Raw genomic sequence first — 19,584 nt, forward strand, 5'->3', positions numbered from 1 at the left:
GTGGTATCACTGCGTGCTGGTGAACTAGGAGGCAGCATCTAAAAATAGACCTTATTGGTGATTACGTGCAGGTGGCAGGCAGCGTAAGAAGGCTCTTTCTACATATTCTTGTACAGTAGGTCCCCATACTGCGCGTGTATATGGGCAGCAGAGGACGTCATGTACTAGGAATTTGCGTACTCTGAATACATAAATTTACGGGAAAAATTACATATGGGTAGCACCCCCTTCATGGGCAACCCTTGAGAAATACCCAACATCTGGAAGCATGGCAATATCATCACTATCCCTAAACCCAACAGAGACCCTATGTTACCCTCCTCACACCGCCCCATCACACTTCTCTGCACCCCCTCTAAAGTCACTTAACAACTGGTACTACAACTAGTCACACCTCACATTCCCCTAGCCCAGTCACAACATGGCTTTAGGCCACTACACTCCACAAACACCCTTCTTACAGACCTTACACAGAGAGTTTTTGATGGCATGAATTCAGCTAGGCCACCAAACAGAACAATCCTAATCACACTAGACATTAGCAAAGCTTTTGATGCCATCCCCCGCCACAACCTCACAAACAAAATACTCAACACAAACATGCACAATAACACAAAAAGATGGCTGGCAAACTACTTAGCAGGTAGATGTGCACACGTAACATTTGCCGGTCAGTCTTCTAACATCAGAAACTTCACAAACGGTGTCCCCCAAGGATCTGTTTTATCCCCTACACTCTTTAACCTATACATGCACGACGTACCCACACCCCACACACCACAGATACACATAGCTTCCTATGCAGATGATATAACACTTACATGTACGCACCAAAACGCAAACACAGCTGCACACATCATTCAACCTTACCTTAACACACTACACGAATGGTTCACCACAAACATGCTCAAAATAGCCCTAGCCAAATCTACAGTGACTCTTCTCACAAACTGGACAGCAGAACACAGTCACATACCACACCTCACCATAAAGAACACTCCCCTACCACATACACCCCCCAAAAAAATCCTTGGTGTAACATACAATACATCAATGTCATTTAAACAGCACATCACAAACATTAAAAGTAAAATAACACCAAGACTCAATGCTTTGAGGTCACTTGCCCATACAACATTCGGACACAACAAAGAAACCACCACCACAGAATACAAACAATACATATGTTCAGTGATGAATTATGCAAGCCCTGCCTGGGCTTCTAACCTCACCAAAACACACTACAACACTCTAGAGACCATACAGAACAAGGCCCTAAAAATAATCACAGGCTGCACAGCTACTACACCCACAAACCACCTACATCAAGAAACCAAAGTCCTCAAAGTCAAGAATCACCTCGACATACAGAGGCACCCAGTTTCTTGCTGCAGCCTCCACAAACCCACAACATCCACTACAGTACATGGCAGCACATCCACCCACACCAAGGAACATCAAAACAACACCCAGCACAAGATACCATACACAAATACTGTCATCTCTTCCACCTCGCCCACCTCAGACCAGCTTCCAGAAGCATATTCACACTCAGATCACTTGCCGCTCCATTCAGTCACTTAAAGACAACACACAGCTGCATGCACGGCCTCCTGACATCCACCCTTCTGAATCCTATCTTCCTCGTGAGGAAAGGGTCCACCTGGCCAGGCTGAGATGTGGGCACCATCCAGCCCTCTTAAGCTACCAGAAGAGGCTGGATGACTCCATCACTGATGCCTGTCCAAGATGCAACACAGCACCCCATACTATTAAGCACATTATGGAAGACTGCATTGCACGCAATCACCTATGCCAACAACACAACATACACTCTCTGAGCTCTGTGGGAAAGCCCGGTCTCGGCCATGGCCTTCCTAAGGGACTCGGGGCTGTTCGGCCAGACTGTCTAGGGAACAACTACTACTACTACTACTACTTTCAGACTTAAGTACTGTACTGTACAGGGAAACTAAGACATATTACCTAAGATAAAGTAAACCAACATGATTATGGCTTTACTAAATCAACAAGGATATGGCTTAACTAAACCAACAGGAATATGGCTACTCACCTTAACCCAAGAGGACAACAGGCTTAATGGAGGTAAGAAGGGGATCCGTGGCAGCGTGAGGCACCTAGCGTGGGTTTCGGGAGAATTTGCCATCGAGTCAATTCGCCATCACAACAATAACAAGACAGTTCGCCATCATTAATGAAGACAGCTATGGGTGACACTAGAACATGTATTCAAAGGCAATTACAGCGAGGAAGAAACAAGTTAATTATTGTCTGACAGCAAACTGACTTGATGGAGAATTTTCTCGGAACCCTAGTGTGCACCTGCACCACCTGCCACACCACCTGACACACCAATCTCGTCACCAGCACTTCTGACACTTTCACTAGCTAATGCACTCACTTCATTCATAAACCCTTCAAAGTGAAGTCATCACTTCCTCCACTCGCAACTGACAGCGTTTGATGTTCTTGAATTCTTCCTCGAATTTATCTAGGGCACACAGTACCCGGCTGAGCTCCATCATCGACAAGTCTCCACTCTCCATCACTGATGGCTGGCACTTCTTGGGGTGGCAATGTCGCGTGCTCAGGGTAAACCACGGATTTGGGCCACTCTTCGCTGCTGTCTTGCCTACAATGAGTTCAATTTGCGTACTATTAAAAAATATACTAAAATAAGGAAAAAAATAGGTCCTCGCGTACAATGAGGATCGCGTACTCTGAACTCGCATACTGTGGGTACCTACTGTACTCTTCTTATGGAGTACTGTACAGAACATGTAAATATATAACGGTCTTTGTGTTTATTCTTGTTTATATTAACCATACATGCATGAAAATAACAGCTTCTAAGATTGATAGAAGTTTAAGGGGGGGGGGAAAAAAAAAAAAAAAAAAAAAAAAAAAAACTTCAGAAACCAATTATTTTCGTAAGTTGAGGACTCCCGTAAACTGAGGGTGTACTGTATCTGTGTACCAAGTCTGTGTTAACCCGTCACGTCCCGAGATTTTCCGCACCTCCGACATCCCCCAGTCCCGAGGTATTTTCGAAATTTTTTTTTTTGGCTAAAACCTTCGCTTTTGGTGAGAAACATCGAAAATTCATAGAGAAATCGCTCACCTGAGGTTTAAAGTGCCCAATCCAGGTAGGAGTTCCTCCTTACCTGAGTGGGTTTTCTAACATGCTGGCACCAAAGAAAACGAGTTCTATGGGAGGGTAACTATTTTATCCACTCATAAACGGTATTTATTTATTTACTTGGTACGAATGTAAATGTAGTATAAGAGTATATTGGTTTTCACACAGTAATAAAGGCATTATAAGCATTGTTTCACTCACTAACTTATCACCATACCTGACCTTTTTTTGCCACATTACCTGATCATTATTATTGGCTGTTTCTTCTTCTAATGCTATGTAAACACTGTCCTCCACATTGTCATCGATTGGGGAATCACTCTGGCCCTGAATATCTTTACTAGGCAGGTCACTTGTAACAGGTCCTTTGCCAAGACAAGGGCATGAGGGGGGGAGGGGGGAGGTTATGCAGTGTAAGGCATTGTCCTTGCTTGGCATCTTGTAGAGGAATAGAGGAAGGTGTCCCGTGTATACATACGAAAAATCACATGCGAAAATTGAAAACTGTGCAAATTAGGGACCTTGCAATTGCACAACGTCCTGGTACGTTGCCGGGACTGGCAAATGAAAATCGTTGCAACGTACCCATACGTCGACGGGATGGGGCGGGTTAAATCCATCTGATGGTTTGGCTAGCTATAAAGGACAAAAGTAAATACATACCTGTACATATGAACATGTGAATCTGTACATATCTAGTTCCATGCCTTTTACGTACAATCAATTACAAAATTATCGGCACACTGGGGTCGGATAAGATGTGAAATACTTCGTCTCGGGTTCAATTGGTAGTGTTGGCATGCCTGTTTAATTCACAAAAATGGTTGCTGTACCATGTAGTGGACATTTGTGCTGGGAGGGGGTTGGTGATAGCCAATACCCTCTTCAGGCACAAAATGATCCACAGGTATACATGGCAAGTGATGAGAAGGGTGGGTGGTGAACTGAATGAAAGGAAGGCAATGATTGATTATGTGTGTGTGGATGAAAGGATACGAAGATGTGTAATGGATGCAAGAACTTATAGAGGTTCGGGGAATGGACTTTCTGACCACTACTTGGTGGTGGCCAGAATCAAGATCCAAGTAAGATGGAGAAATAGAAGAAGGGAAGGACGGGAGGAAGAAGCAGTTGCAAGGAGAGTGGAAAGGTTACAAGAGGATAAGAAAAAGGCAGAATATAAGAGAGAAGTGGAGGAACAATTGGGTAAATATGAATTGGAGCATATGGGGGAAAAGGAAGGTGTGTGTAAGATATTCACAGAAATATGTGCAGCATGTGATGTGGTGTGAGGGGTGAACAGAAGACAGAAGGGGGTGCAAGGAACAGCATGGTGGAATAAAGAGATGAGACAGGCTGTGGCACAAAAGAAGAAAGCATACAATGAATGGAGAAATAGGAGCGTGGAAGAAATTGCGAGGGGGAAGAGAGAGAGATATGTAGAAAGGAAGAGAGAGGTGAAAAGATTAGTAAGAAGAGAGTGCATGAGGAATTTGGAAGGAATTTGAGTGTAAAGTGCAGGGACTGTAAGAAAATGTTCTGGGAAGAGGTGAAGAGCGTAAGACAGGGTGGCAGTGAAGTTAGTAGGGGAGTGAAAGATAAAAATGGTAGATTACTAGTGGAGAAGAGAGAAAAAGTGAGCAGATGGAGAGAACACTACAAGGAATTGTTGAACATAGAGAATGGAAGTAATGTAAGTATAAGTACCTGGGGAATGGCTGGGAGAAGGAGGGATGTGAGAAGACAGGAAGAAATCAGTAGGATAGAAGTTGAGGAAGCAATGAAGAAAGTCAAATTGGGGAAAGCCCCAGGAATTGATGAGTGTGTGGTGAAATGCTGAAGCATGAGGGAGAGATATAGTAGTAGAATGGATGTGGAAGATGTGCAGATTGGCCTGCGAGGAAGGCAGAGTCCCGGAGGATTGGAAGTCAGGTATAATTATTCCCTTGTACAAAGGAAAAGAGGAAAAAGAAGTGTGTGGTAATCATAGGGGCATTTGTCTTCTTAGTGTAATAGGAAAAGTGTATGGTAGGATACTTACTGACAGAGTCAGGGAAATAACAGAGGAATTAGTCGGAGAAGAACAGGAGGCTTTAGGAAGGGAGGAGGTTGTGTAGATCAGATATTCAATGGAAAAGTTTCTAGCGAAGAGAAAGAAGTTGTATGCGGCCTTCATGATTTTCAGAAAGCATATGACAGGGTGGATAGACAAAGAGTGTGGAAAGTATTAAGAATATATGGAGTAGATGGGAAGTTGTTGAATGCTGTTAAGAGTATGTATGATGGTGCTAAGGCTGCAGTGCGTGTGGATGGTGCAACGAGTGAATTTTTCTCTTTGAAGGTTGGGTTGAAACAGGGATGTGTCATGTCTGCATGGTTGTTCAATCTGTTCATGGATGGGGTAATAAAAGAGGTACAAGGTAGGGCAGTGGATGTTGGAGTGGCCCTAGTGAGAGAGGGTAGTGTTTGGAAACTCCCTGTACTGTTGTTTGCAGATGATACTGTGTTGTTAAGTGAAGACGAAAGGGAGCTGCAAGGCTTGGTGGATGAGTTTGGGAGAGTGTGTACGAAACGTAATCTAAAGGTGAATGTAGGGAAGAGTAAAGTGATGGTCTTTGAGAGAGGTGAAGTCAGTGAATGTACAGTGAGGTTGGATGATGAGGAAATGGAAAATGTGAGTACATTTAAGTACTGTATTTGGGGAGTGTGATGAGTAAGGATGGAAGTTTGGAGGGTGAAGTGCTTGAAAAGGTAGAACATGAAAGAAAGGTTGCTGGTTCCTTGAAAGCAGTGATAAAGAAGAGGGAAGTAAGCATGGAAGTGAAAACGTTACTACATGATGGTATTGTGATACCAACTCTAACGTACAGCAGTGAAGCTTGGACCTTGTTGGAAGGACACAAGTCAAGAATGAAAGCAGTGGAAATGAGTTATCTGAGAGGAGCCTATGGAGTCACATGGAGAGATAGGCTGACAAATGAGGATATATAGGAGCGTTCTGGTGTGGATGTGGATGTGACAGGAAGTGTTAGGAGGAACACACTGAGGTGGTTTGGCCATGTGGAGAGGATGGAGGGTGAGAGAGTGTATGTGAGTGAGGTGGAGGAGGGAAAGGGAGGGGGAGGCCGAGGATGAGGAGGAGGGATGGAGTGGAGAGGTATATGAGAGAGGGAGGTGGAGCAGGGCACTGAAATTGCAGGGGACAGGGCGACATGGAGCCGATTAGTTTGAGGTCACCTCGTACAGGATTAAGGTGTCTGGCAATAGACAGATAGGTAGACCATGTAGTACAATATTACTCCGACTAATCCAGCTATATATCTGTAAAATATATGTTAACAACACATATGATGGCTACAAGGCAACATAACCATGTCATTTCCCATAAATCAGTCCGTGTATCATAATGTCTCATACTGAAAGGGTGCCAATACTTTTTTATCGATGGTACAAACAGTAAATATGCCATGTGATGTTGAGAGAGAGAGAGAGAGAGAGAGAGAGACTAACCTTGACTTGTCTTTGCTCTTCCACTTGCCCTCTGCACTCAACTGGGACACAATGATAGGGGCTGACTGCAAGGATAAGCACAGACGCTTGTTGTCAACCTGGTGATGATAAATGAATATACATGCAATCCTTGTTATGAAAGATGTGTTTCAAAATATTACAATGTTCTCTTAATAAATATTGCTGTAAATAAAAAAAAAATGGAAGCTATAGCACCAGCCTATCAGGGTGGTACTCCCAAGGGGAATGGGAATGCTGGTGGGAGAGCTGAAGCTCATGTTTCACTAGCTACCTAACCATCCCCCTTTGCTGCCCTTTTCAGTGTGACACTAATATACTGTACTCTCCAAACACTTCCGCTAACTATCTCATACACTTCCTCACATGCACTTTAGCTATCACACAACATACCCCACTATGTTTAGGGGTTGACGCCAGCATGGGCATGCGGCCAGAAAACTTTTCCCCCGCTACCTATTGGCGAACCTTTTAAGGGGAGGCGTGACGAGGGTTCCGCCAGCATAGATCGTGGGTCTGGGGTGAGATGGGGCTCAAACCTGTGCTAGAGGGTACAGGGCACTGCGGTTCCCGGGCTGCTGCTTCTGCTCAATAGAGAGGCCTTGAACCTGGGAGTAGCACCCCACAAGGCTGCCCTATCAATGGGTGTAATGGCAGGGCAGTTACAGTGTCAAGGCATGATTGGAGGGTGTCCCTGTAGCTGTCCTGGCAGGGTGTCCTAAGGCCACTACCATGGCCACCGGTCAAGGCTGGTGGGCTAGGGGTCCCAGATCCATTGCCTGGGCCTGGGACTGTGCAGTGGGTGGGGCCTATGGCATCTCTCTCCCCTTCTTATTTTAGTAATTATATCCAAAGCAAGCCTGAGGATATTAAATCACCCAGAGTGGCTTCATGGAATGTGGGAAGTTTGGGGGGTAGAACAGGGGAAGTGGCTGAGATAATGAGTAGGTGGTGGGTGGATGTGGGATGTGTGCAAGAAGTCCGACATAGGGGTGGATCAACCAGAAAGACTGCTAGGAGGGATTGTTGCTATAAGTCGTTTTGGCAGGGTATGATGGATAGATATGGGGGTGTGGGTGTTAGGGAGGAATGGTTGGAATATGTCATGAATGTTATGAAAGTAAGTGACAGGATAATAAGATGGTAATCCCTCCAATATCCGATGTAATAGCGCCAAAGGCATGTCCGGAAAGTGAGTCTGTCCAGATACTGTGAAAATACCTCCTGGACAGGTACTTGTGGACCCTAACCCAGCCTAACTCTGAAAACCACCTACATAACTCCCTACCGGACATGCATAGCACCTATTTAAGACCCTATTCACACAAATAAGGGACAGAAAGCATGAAATAAATGAAAAGGAACCAGGGAATGAGGAATTAGAAGCATGGAAAATATTTACCAATGTACAAGGTACTTACAACACATCTGTGGCCGTTACGAAGATTAACCTGCCTCCTATAAGGCTCTGGCAGTGGTGAAAATGCTCTTGAAGCACGTACAGTAATCCAGTGTTGTGCTGCACTTATTCCTTTGCACTGTGAATTATAATTAACACTGCAAATTCTGTTATTACTTGAACCATGCCATTTTCAACCATCAGTTTGCACAGTGAATTCTAATTTCTTAATGCTACACAACACTGTAAATTCCCATGTGGTCTAGTGATAAGGTATTGCACTTTATTCACTGTTTATTCACAAAAACGAGCATGTGCAGCATCCATTGTGATGAGCATCTAGTCAGGATGGTAGTTAGGCAGTAACTGGGGAGGGGAGGAAGGAAGGGGCCACGTGTAAACACAGCTGTTCGGCGCCATGCGCCAAGTTCAAAGTATGGTTGAAAAGAATGTCTTTTTTGGGGGGAAGGCGGGGTTCCGAAGGCCTGGGCCCAAAATGTCCGGACACTGGGGAGTCCAGTTATTGAGCATCCAGATGTTAAAGGGATTACTTTAAAAATTTTGTTTGGTTGGATGGTGTTTGCAACTGTATCAGCATATGCTCCACAGGCTGGCCTGGATGAGGTAGAGATGGATAGATTTGGGGATGACTTAATATGTGTAGTAAGTGATATGGGAGATGATGAAACTGTAGTATTTTGGGGGGAATTTAAATGGTCATGTAGGTGAAGCAGCTCATGGATATGAAGAAGTACATGGGGGATGTGCATATGGTGCAGTACAGGAAATGAGGAAGGGGAAAGGATACACGAGTTTGGGGAGGCAAGGCAATGAACATGATTGTGAGCAACACACGTTTTAGGAAAAAAGTAGGTTGATTACTTATGAGTCAGGGGAAATAGTAGCCAGACAGACTACTTCCTGGTCAGGAGGGCTGATAAGAGGTTAGCGAGGGATGTTAATGATACAGGGAGCAAGGAGTGTGTGCAGCAACACAAATTATTGATATGTGACATGGTGCTTAAGGAGTGGGTGATGAAAAAGAGGACCTATGCACATAGGAGGAAAATATGGAAGCTGAAAAACCAAGCAGGAAGGAATACCTTCTATAGCAAGATGAGGAAAGTGGTGGCTGAACAGGGAAACACTGACAGAAGTGTTAATGAACAGTACAGAGCCCTCAAGACCAACCTCTTGAGAGTTACTGATTCAGTATGTGGATGGACACCAAGATATAAAGTGACTTGGTGGTGGGATGAGGGTGTATAAGCTGCAATTTAGGTGAAAAGAAGGCTTCTCTGGGAATGGAAGCAGGGTGGTAACAAAGAGGAATACTTGGCTGCCAAGCGTAGGGCTAGAAAAAAGGTTTACAGAACAAAATGTGAGTCACTAAGACTTATTTGATAACCTAAATCGTGTGGAAGGGAAAAATATTATTTTTAAGGTGGCAAATCAGATGAAGAGGAATAATAGGGATATCACAGGTAAGCATTGTGTGAAGAATGATGAAGGGAGGGTTGTGGTGAATAGTGGGGATATTAAAGATGCATGGAGAAGTCATTACAGCCAGTTGTTGAATGAGGAGTTTGACTGGGACAGGGAATGTTTGGGGCCAGCAGATCCAGTTTTTGGCCCATGGCCTTTGACTGACTGTCATAATGATGGAGAGGCACCTGCTGATGTACTGTAAAAGGAAGGAGAGGGAAGGAATGCCAACTGACTTGTTGAATATTAGGAGGACGGCCCGCCATCTTTATGCTCTTGTCTGCCGCATGCTCTCAAGACCCGATGGAAGATTAAGAAACCCCACTCCTCCGCCCAGCAAGCCCACAACCTGTTCAGTTCAAGGTGAGGAACCCTCCAGTGTTTCTAAGTACTGATATCTTTATTAGGTAGGTAGATGTCCTGGGAAAAAAACTTGAAAATTGCCCCAAAAGGTGAACTTGGGGCTGGCTGAGGTACCAAGAAATGCTTTAACATGTAAACATGTGGCCCTAGAATGTGGAATTCTCATAAAGTGGGACCTTGCTGGAAAAATTCCCAGATTATGCAAGCACTGTATATATGAGTGTGCTGTCCCAGATGATTGGATGAAAATTGTAATTATAAATGTTTACAAGAGGAAGGGTGATGCCCTGGATAAAGGAAATTATAGAGGGATAAAGCTTTTGGATCAGATAATGAAGGTAACAGAGAGAGTTCTAGAAGGTATGATTAAAGCAACAGTGAATACTGATGAGATGCAGTTTGGGTTTATTCCAGGCAAAGGAACCACTGATGCCATATTCACTGTTCAGCAGCTTCAGGGGAAATATATATGAAAGAAAAGGGATCTGTAATTTGTTTAGTTGATTTCGAGAAGGCCTTTGACGAGTCACTAGGGAGGTGGTGGAGTGGGCAATAAGAAAGCTTGGGATCGAGGAGTGGCTGGTTAGAGTGGTTTTGGCTATGTATGTAGGTGCTTGCACCCAGGTAAGAGTGAATGGAGATTTGAGTGACGAGTTTTCTGTGAGTATTGGAGTGCATCAGGGGTCAGTTCTGAGCCCCTTTTATTTATCATAGTGTGTGAAGCCCTCATATGTGATTTCAGAAATGGACTCCCATAGGAGATGTTGTATGCTGATGATTTGGTGTTGACTGCAGAAAATGAAAGGGAGGCAGAGGAAAGATTCAGGAAGTGGAGAGATGGTATGGGGCACAAGAGCTTAAGAGTAAATGCAGATCAAACAAAAGTGATGGTATCTAGGGCTGGGGGGTGGGATGGTCAAAGAAACGAGAGAGTGGCCATGTGCGATCTGTCACGAGGGTATGGGAAATAATTCCATCTTGTGCAGTGTTTGTGATAAGTGGGTGCATAAGAAATGTAGTGGTATTAGATGTAGATTAAGTGATAATTTTTATTTCATGTGTGCAGCGTGTCAGGGAGAGCATGTGGAGAATGTCAGGTGTGAAAGGATTGATCTTGCTGGTGAGTCTCTACAGTGTGTGGAAGAGTTTTGTTCTTTGAGAGACATGTTATGCACTGGAGGTGGGACTGAAGCTAGCTCTGTGGCTTGAGTGAGGAGTGGTTGAAAAAAGTTCAGAAAGCTGTTGCCTCTCCTGACACTGAGAGGGCTCTCCCTCCATGCTATGGGATCTTTGTATGTGACATACATTAGGAGTGTAATGCTGTATGGTAATGAGACGTGGGCAATAAAAGAAGAGGATATTCGCAGGTTCAAGTGCACAGATATGACAATGATTAGGTGGATGTGCAGTGTGTCCTTGAATGCAAGGCCTGCGGGGGCTTGGTTTATGATGGAAGAATTAAGAGATAGTAGGATGGGACTGTAATGTATTGGTGTTGTGATGGGAAAAGGTAGACTGAGATGGTCTGGGCATGAAGAGAGGATGTGGGATGACTGCTGGATTGAGAAAGTGAGAAGTGCTGACGTTAGGGGTAGGGCTGCGAAAGGCAGACTGAAAATTACCTGTAATGAGGTCACAGAGTGTGACCTCAGGGATATGATACCGAACAGGGGGGATGCCACTTATCAAGCAGCATGGAGAGTCGCCATTAGGTGACCAAGGCCAACGCATGCATGCATGTTTGGGTTTTTAAAAACGATACAAAACGAACCCCTGGTCTATTCCTGCAAGTCTTCTTTTCTCTTAACTTTCACCTTCTACATCATCCCACCACCACATTACCTTGTCTTATTGGGCCCCTTGTCCAGTCACAGACTGAACTCTTAAGAGTTATATCCTGCTCATTTACACTATTATCTACAGCCCCATGCTCAACCATGATTCTACTCATTACACAAGGCATCTCTTACGGAAGAGAGAGTTATATGTAGAAAGAAAGAGAGAGATGAAAAAATTAGTAGGAGAGAGTAAAAAGAGAGTGGATGAGGAATTTGGAAGGAATTTGAGTGTAAAGTGGAGGGACTGTAAGAAAATGTTCTGGAGAGAGGTGAAAAGAGTAAGACAGGGTGGAAGTGAAGTTAGCAGGGGAGTGAAAGATAAAAATGGTAGATTACTAGTGGAGAAGGGAGAAAAAGTGAGCAGATGGAGAGAACACTTTAAGGAATTGTTGAACGTAGAGGATGGAAGTAATGCGAGCATAAGTGGCTGGGGAATGGCTGGGAGAAGGAGGGAGGTGAGAAGACAGGAAGAAATCAGTAGGATAGAAGTTGTGGAAGCAATGAAGAAAGTTAAATCAGGGAAAGCCCAAGGAATTGATGGAGTGTGTGGTGAAATGTTGAAGCATGGGGGAGAGATAGTAGTAGAATGGATGTGGAAGATGTGCAGATTGGCCTGGGAGGAAGGTAGAGTCCTGGAGGATTGGAAGTCAAGTATAATTATTCTCTTGTACAAAGGAAAAGGGGAAAAAGAAGTGTGTGGTAATCATAGGGGCATTTGTCTTCTTAGTATAACAGGAAAAGTGTATGGTAGGATACTTATTGACAGAGTTAGAGAAAGAACAGAGAAATTAGTTGGAGAAGAACAGGGAGGCTTTAGGAAGGGAAAAGGTTGTGTAGATCAGATATTCATTCTCAGATCTTTAGTGGAAAAGTTTCTAGAGAAGGGAAAGAAGTTGTATGCGGCTTTCATGGATTTGGAGAAAGCATATGACAGGGTGGATAGACTAGGATTGTGGAAAGTATTAAGAATATATGGAGTAGATGGGAAGTTGTTGAATGCTGTGAAGAGTATGTACGATGGTGCAAAGGCTGCAGTGCGTGTGGATGGTGAACTAAGTGAATTTTTCTCTTTGAAAGTTGGGTTGAAACAGGGATGTGTCATGTCTCCATGGTTGTTCAATCTGTACATGGATGGGGTAATAAAAGAGGTACAAGGTAGGGTAGTGGATGCTGGAGTGGCCCTGGTGAGAGAGGATAGTGTTTGGAAACTCCCTGTACTGTTGTTTGCAGATGATACTGTGTTGTTGAGTGAAGACGAAGGGGAGCTGCAAGGCTTGGTGGATGAGTTTGAGAGAGTGTGTAAGAAACGGAATCTAAAGGTGAATGTAGGGAAGAGTAAAGTGATGGTCTTTGACAGAGGTGAAGTCAGTGAACGTACAGCGAGGTTGGATGGTGAGGAATTGGAAAATGTGAGTACGTTTAAGTACTTGGGTAGTGTGATGAGTAAGGATGGAGGTTTGGAGGGTGAAGTGCTTGAAAGGGTACAGCAGGGAAGAAAGGTTGCTGGTTCTTTGAAAGCAGTGATAAGAAACAGGGAAGTGAGCATGGAAGTGAAAAAGTTACTACATAAGAAACAGGGAAGTGAGCATGGAAGTGAAAAAGTTACTACATGACAGTATTGTGATACCAACTCTAACGTACGGAAGTGAAGCTTGGACGTTGTTGGAAGGACACAAGTCAAGAGTGAGAGCAGTGGAAATGAGTTATTTAAGAGGAGCCTGTGGAGTCACATGGAGAGACAGGCTGACGAATGAGGATATAAAGGAGCGTTGTGGTGTTGATGTGGATGTGATAGGAAGCGTTATGAGGAACCCACTGAGGTGGTTTGGACATGTGGAGAGGATGGAGGGTGAAAGACTGACAAAGAGAGTGTATGTGAGTGAGGTGGAGGGGGAAAGAGGGAGGGGGAGGCCGAGGATGAGATGGAGGGATGGGGTGGAGAGGTATATGAGAGAGGGGGGTGTGAGTTGGGAGCAGGGCAGTGAAATGACGGGGGACAGGGCGACTTGGAGGCGATTTGTTTGTGGCCACCCCAAACGGGATTAAGGCGTCTGGCAATAGAGAGATAGATAGATAGTATTTTCCTTCCGGGTACAATGGTCCTTTTCTTCACTACTGTACTTGATTCTTTAGTACAGCAATGATCCCGTATGCAATCATATGGTATGCGCTCGTTCAATATAACGATCGATGGAAATTCATACCTAGTTTCGGACTGGCAATCACGAAAATTGCTCATACGCTTTTTATGATGGCCACATACAATGATTCTCATGTGGACACACTTCTGGGTCTCCCTCGTTATCAACAGGTTATGTTCCTAAGATGCTGTCAGTACGCAAATCTCATCAATACCGATTTTTTATGGATGCCATTATATAATCATAATATAATTCTTACACAACCACTCATGTGTTACGTTAACCCACCCCCTCTCGACCAATTTTCCACCACTGACCCCCCTTCAATCCCGACCAATTTGGAAAAAAAAATTTTGGCTCAAACCTCCGCTTTTGGTGAGAAACATCGAAAATTCATAGAGAAATCGCTCACCTGAGGTTTAAAATACCAAATACAGGTAGCAGTACCCCTTACCTTACTATGTTTTCTATCAGGCTGGCTCCAATGAAAACGAGTTCTATGGGAGGGTAACTATTCTACACCACTCACAAACGGTATTTACAGTATTTATTTATTTGGTACAAATTTATATGTAGTATGAGAGTATATTGGTTTTCACAGAGTAATATAGGCAATATAAGCATTGTTTCACTCACCAAACACATCAACATACCTGACCTTTTTTGGCGACATTACCTGATCATCATTTCTGACTGTTTCTTCCTATAATGCTACATAAACTTTGTCCTCCACATTGTCGTCGATTGGGGAATCACTCTGGCCTTGAATTTCGTACTGTGGCACAACATGTCTTTACTGGCCAGGTCACTGGTAACAGTTGAATTGCCGAGACAATGGCGTGCAAGGGGGGGGGGTCATGCGGGGTAAGGCGTTGACTCTGCCTGGCATCTTGTAGAGGAAGGTGTCTCATGTATACATACCAAAAATCACACGCGAAATATGAAAATTGTGCAAATTAGGGACCTTGCAATTGCTGCGCGTTTATGTACATCAATGAGAGTCACAGTGACAAAACGTGTGGACGTATATATGTCTCATCCCCACTGAATACAGACACTTGGAATACTATTATTTATTAAAGGTGAGAGTGACATGCCTAGATGGAAATCAGTAGAGACAAAGGAACGTGACTAGCTATGTAACAGAAAGGAAACAGGCTTGCAACGCCATAGTGTACATTTGCATAAACATTTTATTACTTTCCACAGAGGGAACTACGGGCACTGAGAATATCTGGTTATTTATCAAAAGCAAGTGTGAGATGTGTTAGTTAAAAGGAAACTAGTAGGGTCAAAAGCAAGCCACAAGCTACATAAGTGACAAAGGAGGCAGGTTGACACCTCCAGCATGCATATTTACATAAACTTTTTATTATTTTCCACAGAAGAAGCTACAGATACTAAGAATATTTTGTTAGATATGAAAATTGACAGAGATGTGTAAATGGAAATGGGTAGAGATGAAAGCTGGTGACTGGTAGGTTAGTGAGAAAATGCTGCCAGTGCCTGCCTTGGAAATAATAATTCCCAGCTGGAAAAAAAAAAAATCCTTTTATAGCTGAAACCATTGAAAAATAAATAAAATCCTTTTATAGCTGAAACCATTAAAAAAAAAAAAAGAAAAAAGAAAATCCCACTGATAATGAAGGAGTACTGTAACTTTTTTGTGTGAAATACTAAAACCTGTGACTTCGAAAACATGTCAAGTAAGGGTACTAACCCCAATGGAAAGCATGGTCCTAATGAGGGCACCAAGGGCAAGCCTAAATGAGTAAGTGTAGCCTTTCCTTTGATGTTAAAATGGACAGTGTTAAGCCCCATATAGACGGGCATGGGGCAAAACTGTAGAAGCCATTAAGCCCTCCCACCACCTCGTCACATCACTCTCCTGCCACCTCATGATATTGCTTTCCCACCACATCACATTGCTTTCTGATCACCACATTACATAGCTTTCCTACCGCCAAATCACATCGCTCTCCTGCTGCCTCATCACATCACTCTCCCAGTGCCTCATCACATCACTTCCCACCTTCCACACTGCTATGCTCTCCCTCAGCCTCACCACTTCACTCTCCCCATTACTCACCACCTCCTCCTGCTAACCTGGAATGATTGTCCAGGCCCTCCAGCTGTCCCCCTGCATTACAGGGTAGGATCGGTGACAGCTTGGACTAGTCTTCGTCATACTTCAGGTGGGTGACAGAAATGTTTTCTGAGAATTTAGGTTACATGGGCCTTGATCCCCAATGTATCCCCACTGAATTCACACTACACTGACCGATTTACAATCAACCGGTATGCGATTGGTTCTTACTTGATGTAACATGATCTTGTCAAGTTGTTACTGCATCATGTCATGTCACATAATAGGAATTTGTGTTGCTGTACATACTCTGCTTTTTTTTTTTTTTTTTTTTTTTAAGGCATCTCGAGAAGTGGGTTCATCATCAATCCTTATGTGTACTGTACTGGACTAAAGCAGCCTAACCTTTGGGCCTTACACCTCAAGTGGATATTATGGGACAGGCTGTTAGTATTTACAAAACTGTACATGCGTGTTTAGTGCAAAGAGGAAAATATTAAAGGAACACTCTAGCCTACTGTCTGTGCATGTAAAACATAAAAATATCAGTAAAATGGAATAGCCAGGACAGTTTCCTGCCAACTGATGACAGGAATTCCCTTTTTTCCTATCATCATTTTTCATCTACCTTGGGGTACTGCTCTGCTTGACATATGTTTATAGTCTCCTCTGTATAGTGTATCTTTTACAGTATTAGCATGATGATGAATTTTTCCTCACAAAATACCACACTACACCTCATGCAGATAGTCATACATATGGTAAAGTTTTAGTGCAGCCACTACCTGACAAGTATAAAACAATAATAGTATGAGCTTATGTTAATAAGGGAACTAAGTTTTATTTTTTTACTTTTTTATAACTATATCATTGTTATCATGCCTCCACTTTTATCTGACACTTACCATTATTAAACAAGCATCGTTGTTATTCTCTGCAATCTTCTCAGCAACTTTCAGTGCCACAAAATCTGGCCTGTAAAAACAGTGTTAAGACATATTAATTTCAAATGGAAGAATTAAAGTTTTCAAAAATTGCCACCCTAGCATCCAAATGGAGCATGGTGAACTGCAGAAACAAAACCGGCCTGCAGTCACCACGTTCATATTCTGATAAGCATGGGGCAACACCACCTCCATCAGAGTCATTTGTAATTTAAGTGATCATAACATTCACTACACAATTCTCTGAACTTTATAAAACTGTAACCTTATCAAATATTTATATATACTGTATACATGTATACTGTACTTCTATCAGCCTTTCCCAAGGAGAACTATAAACCCCGCCATTCAAACTGAAAATCGCAACCCAACAACCAATCACCGTGTGTCCCTGGTGCCATATGTGCATACTAATGCTGCCATGTTGTTGTTGTTCTTGTCCCACCAGTCCGCACACTACAGACCGTCGCCCTGGAGCACAAGAGTTACCTGCCTTTTTTGTGCAACTTCCCCCAGCCTCCTACCTGCCATGACCCCTCCCGACTCCCCAATGAAGCACTCTAAGCAGTATGGCGTCAAGAAGCTGCCGCAGTTGTCATACAGTCAACGTTTGGAGCTCATTTGTCGTGTTGAGAGGGGAGAGAAGTTTTCAAAGCTGGTGAAAGAGTTTGGGAAGAACAAGTGCTGAGAGGTTCTAAGTTCTTCCCAACACCACCCCACTCCATTCACTTAAGCAATTTCGTCATAGGATTAAGGTGAGATCCCTTAATACATGCACTGAATATTCCTAAATTTGTATGATTGTGTTTGATGGTGCCTAGATAGGTGTAGGTAGGGTGCTGTGGGGGCAAGTTCGCCAAAGTCCAGACCCAAATTAATTTTTCACATAAGAGTTATTATTCATAAATTACGGAATTCATAAATCATGGCAGTGGTCCACACCCAAATTGCCACGATTTACGAGGATTGAATGTTTATATATATATATATATATATATATATATATATACACAGTAAACCCTCCATAATTCAGATTAATTAGGGGGAACCCTATGTCGAATTATCCAAAAATCCAAATTAATGGAGCTCATGCTTGCCCCTTTCCCCAAATCACACCCACTCACTAAAACACAGCTTTCTCACAAAAACATTGAACAGTACAGTATATTATTACTTTATACTCAAAGAGTGTACAATACAGTAAATAGTGTCAAACCTTGATAATGAAGTCTTGCAACACAGTATAGAGTACAGTACACTTAACTGTACCAAAGGTACTATACAATTCTTAACAATTACATTTATTACTACACTTATCATTACAAAAACCATTCACGTCCACTTATCACTGGAACCCTTTTCGGACTTGTCTTGCTTAATAAAGGTGAGTGAAGCGAGTGCAAGAATTATCGTGGCATATGTTTATTGAGTGTGGTAGGGAAGGTATATGGAAGAATTATTATAGGGAAAGTTAGAGAGATATCAGAAGTCCTAGTGAGTGATGAACAGGGTGGTTTTAGGAGTGGCAGAGGATGTGTGGATCAAATATCTGCAGTGAGACAGATAGTAGAGAGGGCTTGTGAGAAGGACCATAAGGTGTTTATGGCATTCATGGATCTGGAAAAAGCATATGACAAAGTAGACAGAGAAGGATTGTGGAATGTTTTGCGCATGTACAGTAGGGTAAGCTGCTAGGTGCCGTAAAGAGTTTTTATGATGGTAGTGAAGCATGTGTAAGGGTTAATGGGCATCTAAGTGAATGGTTCACAATCGATGTGGGCGTGTGACAAAGTTGTGTGATGTCCCCATGGTTGTTCAATATATATATATGGATGGGGTGATGAGAGAAGTAAAAACACGAGTAATGGAGAGAGGTATGGTGTTGGTAATGAATGGTGATGGATGGAATATCTCAAATCTGTTGTATGCTGATGATGCAGTACTGCTTGCAAGTACCGGACAAGAACTTGATAGGCTAGTGCAGAGTTTTGCTGATGTCTGTGAGTGTTGTGCCTTGGGAGTAAATGCAGAAAAGAGTAAAGTGATGGTTACTGAGAGAGAAGGTGACTCCCAGTGCAATGTAACAGTGAATGGAGAGAGACTGGAATTGGTGAGAGAGTTCAAATACCTGGGTACAGTGATAGAAAAGAGAGGAAAATGTGCAAAAGAAGTTGAAAGCAGAGTGACACAAGGAAGAAAAGTAGCTGGTGCAATGAAGGCCTTGATATGAAACAGAGGTTTGAGTGTTGCAGCTGCATGAGGCTTACATGAAGGAGTGTTAGTGCCAACTTTAACATATGGATGTGAGACTATGGTGTGGCATGAAAATGAAAAGTCAAGAGTAACAGCAGTGGAGATGGGACTGCTGAGGAATGTATGTGGACTATAGAGGGTGGATAGGATAGGAAATAATGTGATTCGTGAAAGATGCGGATTGAGGAAGTCTGTGGACACCAGAATCGAAGAGAGTGTACTGAGATGGTACTGTATTGTCATATGGAGAGAATGGATAACAACAGAGTGGTGAAGAAGGTATATCTGAGCGAATTTGAAGGAGGGAGGAGGCGAGGTAAGCCAAGGAGAAGGTGGAGAGATATAATGGATGAATGTGTGAGGAAAAGAGGTTTGGAAGTCAGTGAG

General features: G+C 43.2%; 1 protein-coding gene across 1 annotated transcript in view; it reads right to left on the minus strand.

Moving 5' to 3' along the window:
* EMC8-9 (ER membrane protein complex subunit 8/9) overlaps positions 1-19,584 on the minus strand; it is a 67,020-nt gene that overhangs the window by 21,187 nt on the left and 26,249 nt on the right. Inside the window, exons 4-5 of the mRNA XM_080274857.1 lie at positions 16,906-16,975; positions 6,671-6,768 (exon numbers count right to left, since the gene is read on the minus strand). Coding sequence (XP_080130983.1) covers positions 6,671-6,768; positions 16,906-16,975 — 168 coding nt within the window. The remainder of the gene's footprint in view (positions 1-6,670; positions 6,769-16,905; positions 16,976-19,584) is intronic.

This window comes from Coenobita brevimanus, chromosome 60 (assembly GCF_032717465.1).
Source record: "Coenobita brevimanus isolate Jiangsu-jjx chromosome 60, ASM3271746v2, whole genome shotgun sequence".
NCBI lineage: Eukaryota > Metazoa > Arthropoda > Malacostraca > Decapoda > Coenobitidae > Coenobita > Coenobita brevimanus.